The sequence below is a fragment of the Coffea arabica genome, chromosome 1c, assembly GCF_036785885.1.
Source record: "Coffea arabica cultivar ET-39 chromosome 1c, Coffea Arabica ET-39 HiFi, whole genome shotgun sequence".
Taxonomy (NCBI): domain Eukaryota; kingdom Viridiplantae; phylum Streptophyta; class Magnoliopsida; order Gentianales; family Rubiaceae; genus Coffea; species Coffea arabica.
The window spans coordinates 44,220,189-44,226,188 of NC_092310.1; the positions used below are offsets into that span (position 1 = coordinate 44,220,189).

General features: G+C 35.3%; 1 protein-coding gene across 1 annotated transcript; it reads left to right on the forward strand.

Annotated features, from left to right (window-relative positions):
• The first annotated feature begins 3,434 nt into the window (after window positions 1–3,434).
• Window positions 3,435–5,788, forward strand: LOC113724153 (scarecrow-like protein 3). The gene has a single exon (XM_072071318.1). The coding sequence runs from the start codon at window positions 4,190–4,192 to the stop codon at window positions 5,600–5,602; it is 1,413 nt and encodes a 470-aa protein (XP_071927419.1). The 5' UTR covers window positions 3,435–4,189; the 3' UTR covers window positions 5,603–5,788.
• Window positions 5,789–6,000: the final 212 nt, after the last annotated feature.

Sequence of the window (6,000 nt, forward strand, 5' to 3'; positions counted from 1 at the left end):
TCTTTTGCCTTTTTATCTTTGGAAAAGCGGTGGTCAGATGCCTTAATTTTGACCTATTGTACAATGAAATAGACATCCTCTCAACAGTAGATAAGACACGACTAATTTTAGTATAAATTTTGTTAAGTTATCTAAGAGAGCATTTATTGCTATCTCTACGTCATCCATATGTAACTTTGAACTCACAGTCCAAAACATTGAATCCTTTCATATGTAGACAAGGGCTGCAGTCAAGCGTTTCGCGAGACGCTCGAGTTGAAGTTGGACTTCAACTCAATTAATATTGAACTCGAAATTGAGTTAAAAAATATTCAATTTATTAGTTCACAAGTCGATTTTATTATATATATATATATTTTTTATTTTAATAGTAAAATTATGTATATATTTTTAATATTTTATTATTTGTTATTTATTTATTTTTTAAAAAATAAAATAACTATTTTTTTTTAAGATTGAGCTCGAACTCAAGTTTTAAATTGAGAGATCGTTGATTTCAAGTTCGATAAAATTAAATCAAGAGATCGTTGATTTCAAGTTCGATAAAATTAAATCGAGACTCGACTTGATTCGTTCGTAACCTTACTATAGGCGTTAGGTGAAGGTAGGATCAAAAAAGTTTTAAGACAGGTTATTTTCTCTTCATGTTAGAGTATTTTTTTTTTTTAAAGTGTTGTTCTAATTGGAGTTAATTTACCTTTTCTTTTGTGCTTGGAAAAAGAAAAAAATGTGACACAAAAAAAAAATTTCAAAGCAAGAAATTGCTTATTTAGAAATTTGAATGATACATATTTTAATTTCCTGTACAGGTCATATGACTAATTAGGTGTGGAATGAGATGAATAGGTGATAAGTTTGTTATTTTCTACTGCTTTCTTGGCCTTCTTAACAGAGAGCTAGTAATTATTTATTATGGCACAACTTTGATTACTCCTTGACAAAATTTGGAATTCGTTGTTTTGAAATTGGCTATAGGATGTAATTTTTTTGTTGCACACTTCATTTTCTTCAAGATAATCTTACAATTAAGCTTTGGTAATCCCAACATGTATTCCCTTTTCTCCAACAGATGCTCATGTATCAAGTTTATAGCATACTCAAATTTATACATGGTAAAGATTAGAATAATTAAAGGTTTCATTTGAGACAAAAATTTCTTGTCCTCAAGAAGGCAGAAGTAATTCACGGTGACATTTAGCTAGTGTCTTCCTCTAATTGGCAAGACCAATTTTGTGAACTCTTTCTAACTTTTTTTTTTTTTTTTATACCTTTTTGGTAACGTTTGGACATGATTGTGTTCTTATACATACTTACAAAAAAAAAAAAAAAAAAAATCTTAGACCATACCCCTAGGTAAAAAAAAAATCATAAATTTTTTTTGGAAAATGTACTTGTAAAGATTTCATTGAAACAATTTTGCATTTTCGGGCTTGACCACCGAGTCCTAGTTCTATCAATGTGTCATCTATATTAAAACTCTGCTATGCTAAGCTTTAGAACTGATTTTCCCAATTTAATTCTTGTCAATTTTTGCAACTTTAATTTCCACTCTAAAAAATAAATTGATCCATCCATACCTTCCACCTGTCTTGCACAAGAAACATGGCACCTAAAACAACATGGAAGCTTTTATGCTCATTATTTGGAGCAACTTGAAATAGTTTGTAGGATTTGTGCAATACTCAAAACTTTGAAAATAATTCCCACTATTGACAATTGAATGATTTGGCCTTCTATGTTCTCATGGTACTATTCCTTGGACATTGACCATAAAAAATTCTATGATTTTCTTTTCTGGTATCCTCGTTGGTTGGGATCCTTATTTATTTTTTTTTCTTCTTGTTCATTTTGGTTATGGTCCCAAAAAGAAAAATAAAATTAAAAGGAAGATGGCAAAAGGGTAGAGAAGAAATAGGGGGTTTGAAAAGATAGACACAATCTTGCCCACCCCAGGACTTTAACAAGTGGAGATGGGAATTGAGAACCATAAGCGTGGTGTCTACTTTTGGATGGTTGCCTAACCTCCTTGTCTCGTTGTCTGAATGTGAGAAGATAATAACAATTTGGAGGGCATTTGGCATTTTTCACAAAAGAACAAAACCATAGATTGGAAGCATATTGGATAGCTTTCTTGCAATCCCCCACAATAGCCCCACTAGGAAACAAAAACTGATGGCATTTTGTTTGTCTTTGTTAGGACATGTTTGGACTGGTGCAGGTCTTGGAGAATATTAAAGTCTCTGCCCCTTTGGCCAGCTCCTGATTCCCTATCCATCTTAGGCCATGACAAACATACAACAGGAAGTTGTTCCAAACAAAGTCTAGAGAGAGAAGCAAAGACAGCGAAAGAGAGAGAGAGAGAGGGAGACACAAGGAAAGACACAAAAGTGAGGCCTTTTCTCTAGAAATGATAAAGCAGATACATTAAATACTTAATAGTAGTAGTGGTTTCTCTTCATTGCTTCTTATCAAGACGTTACCGGATTATATTGTAGAAAAACAAAAAGTTGTTGCAATTCTTGACTTTGAATTCCAATCTAAATATAGCTTCCACATGTTGTTCTGCATGTTGAGACAGGTGCATCCTCCTTCATATGGTTCAAGTTTTCTCGGCAATGCCTTGTTCTTTGTAATTTGTTTGTCTTCTGAAAAAATAACAAAGAATTGCTTTGACATAGCTAATCACTCTGAATTTGACCGGTAAAAGCATTTACCAAGTACAAAATCTGCCATTTGAGCATACCGTTGAAAGATAATACATTTGCTCTTTTCATATTTCTTGATTTTTTTTTATTTTTTACTGTCAGCCGGAGATTTTGAATCAACGAAATCTTATATACAATTTCTCTAATTTTACCGTCCAACCCAATCTAACCCTCTCCCTTCATATTTCTTGGTCGTGGGAGAAATATTTTGATCCAATTAATATTAAACAAATTGTTGAGTAAACATAAAAAACAAGATGTAACTCAAAGATTTACACTTTTAACATATAAAACAGTAATACACTATTTTTTGAAACAGACATAATCAAACTACTATTAGGACTAAATATTTTTCATTTTCTTGATCATGGGAAGAAATATGTGGTATCAAATTGACATTAAACAAATCCTTGAATAAATATCGAAAAATTTAAAACAAGATGTAGCTTAAAGAGTTGTACATTTAGCATATACAGTAGTACTCCTTTTTTCCAAATCATACACATTCAACTACTATTTACAACTAAACATAGTAGTCTTTTTATACAGTAACAGTAATTGTTTGTTGTTTGTTGTTTTATGGTTGGGATGACAATAGAAATTGACAAGTTTGAAAAGTGGTTTTCTAGTGAGAGAAAAGAGACAAGAAATGAATCTAGAAAGAGAAAGAGACAAGACAGGTACAGGTGTAGATAGATGGGATAGAAAAGTAAGTATAATAGTAGAGTACAACAAAGAGGCTCTTCTTCTCACAAATTCCATATTCCTTAGAAAGCCAAAACTCAATAAGAAGGACACCAAAACAGTAACGACAAAAACTACCACCCACGCATTGTCGACAGCGTAGCTATGAAGAAAGGAAACAAAGTCCTTCAAAACTGACCAAATACTTCCTCCAAGCTTTAATTCAACCTAACCAATTTAGTGAATTTACACGTTCTCTCCCTCTCTCTCTCTCTCTAATTCTCTCTTTAGTTCAAAAATTGAAGAAGAAACCAGACAAAACAGAGCTGCCTTGGACTACAGATTACCGAACCAGGAAAGTGATTTGTGGGGAACAATTTGAGGGATTTTCTGGGTTTTTGGTGAATTGAAAAACCCACTAAGGAATTGTTTGTTCTTGCTCTAATTGGTGAGTTCCGTCTTGTCGAGTTCCTTTTTCACTCTGTTTTTTGCTCTGTTTTTCACTGCTCTGTGGTTCTTGGTTTTTGAAGGGTACATTTCTAATTTGTTTTTGCATATTTGAGTTGTAGTTGTTTGCTGTATAATCTTGGGGAATCTCTCGAAAGATTGAGCTTTGAAACTTCGGTGTATGTTTGGAAATTTTGAGATATAGTCCGTTATTGTCAGTTATTTCAAATCTTGATTCTTGAATAATTGTGAAGTTGGCCTTGTTCTTAGTTCTTGAGCAAGAAATTTGCATCTACATTTGTCTTTCTGATTGTAGCCATTTCTGGAGATTATTGTACCGTTCTGTTGTACCAATGTTTCAAGATGATGGTTCATCATCTGTAACTTCTTCACCCCTGCAAATGTTTCCCATGATGTCACTTTCTCCTGGTTTGGGATCACCATATCAATGGCTCAAAGAACTAAAGTCTGAAGAAAGGGGCCTATATTTGATTCATCTATTGCTCACTTGTGCAAATCATGTAGCTACTGGTAGCCTTGAAAATGCAAACATGGCCCTTGATCAAATTTCCCACCTTGCCACGCCTGATGGCGATACGATGCAGCGAATTGCTTCGTATTTCACGGAGGCTCTAGCTGATAGGGTCCTGAAAACTTGGCCTGGGCTTTATAAGGCCCTCCATTCAACTAGGATATCCGTGGTTTCTGAGGAAGTTCTTGTGAGGAAAATGTTTTTCGAATTCTTTCCTTTTCTGAAGGTGGCTTTTGTCATCACAAACCAAGCTATCATCGAAGCTATGGAAGGGGAAAAAATGGTCCACATTATTGATCTCAATGCATCAGAGCCTGCACAATGGCGTGCACTTCTTCAAGACTTGAGTGCTAGGCCTGAAGGTCCACCCCATTTGAGAATAACAGGGGTGCATCAACAGAAAGAAATCTTAGACCAAATGGCTCACATCCTGAGTGAAGATGCTGAAAAATTGGATATTCCATTTCAGTTCAATCCGATAGTTAGCAAATTAGAGAATCTTGATGTGGAGAAATTACGAGTTAAAACCGGTGAAGCTCTAGCAATTAGTTCAGTTCTTCAGCTGCATGCTCTTCTGGCCACGGATGAAGAAATGCGGAAGAAGTCACCAATGGTACCAAAAAGTTCAAATGGTCATCATTTGCAAAGAGTGCTACAAATGAACCAGGGTACTTTAGGAGAATTGCTTGAGAAAGATCTGGTTAATGGTTACAGCCCAAGTAGTGATTCGGCATCATCTTCGCCACTATCATCAAATGCTTCAGCAAAGCTGGATAGTTTCTTGAATGCTTTATGGGGTTTGTCTCCAAAGATAATGGTGGTAGCAGAGCAAGATTCTAATCACAATGGGGCAAACCTGATGGAGAGGCTTTCAGAATCCTTGTACTTCTATGCAGCATTGTTTGACTGTCTGGAATCCACGCTTCCAAGAACGTCAGTGGAGAGACTCAAGGTGGAGAAAATGTTGTTTGGCGAGGAGATTAAAAACATAATAGCGTGTGAGGGCGTTGAGAGGAAAGAAAGGCATGAAAAACTTGAAAAATGGATTCAAAGATTTGACTTGGCTGGCTTTGGAAATGTAGCTTTGAGCTATTACGCAATGTTGCAAGCCAAGAGATTGTTGCAAAATCGGAGTTGTGATGGATATAAGATCAAGGAAGAGAATGGTTGCATAGTAATTTGCTGGCAAGATAGAGCTCTTTTCTCGGTTTCAGCTTGGAGATGTAGGAGGTGAGATTTTGAGTGAAATGGAATTGTAATGTTTGATTTTCTCCTCCTCCCTTTTTCCCTCTTGAATGGAACTGAAATTGTGACATGAAATCAAGAGTGTAACTTAGCTTTTCTATTCTATCTGCTCACTGGTGCGTGTATTCTTTCTAATCAATACCTCTGATCAAGCTCTATTGGTCATTTAAGTGCTTGTGCTTTTGCTTTGGGTTAATTTTTGCTTTGTTGCTTCCCTCTGTTCTCGTGCTTGTGTATTCCTATGAAATGGAGCGTAAATTTTTGTTAGAATTACCTACTTAACTTCCAAGATTCCCAGGAGCTGATCATTCCACCGTACATCCACTGCAGTTTGTAATGGCATTGCTTGAAACTTTCCACTCCAGTTTCAGTATCCTGAGGCGAAAA

Bases quoted from the DNA above. Each gene is read 5' to 3' on its own strand.
- LOC113724153 (XM_072071318.1), top strand. From the start codon at position 4,190: ATGTTTCAAGATGATGGTTCATCATCTGTAACTTCTTCACCCCTGCAA.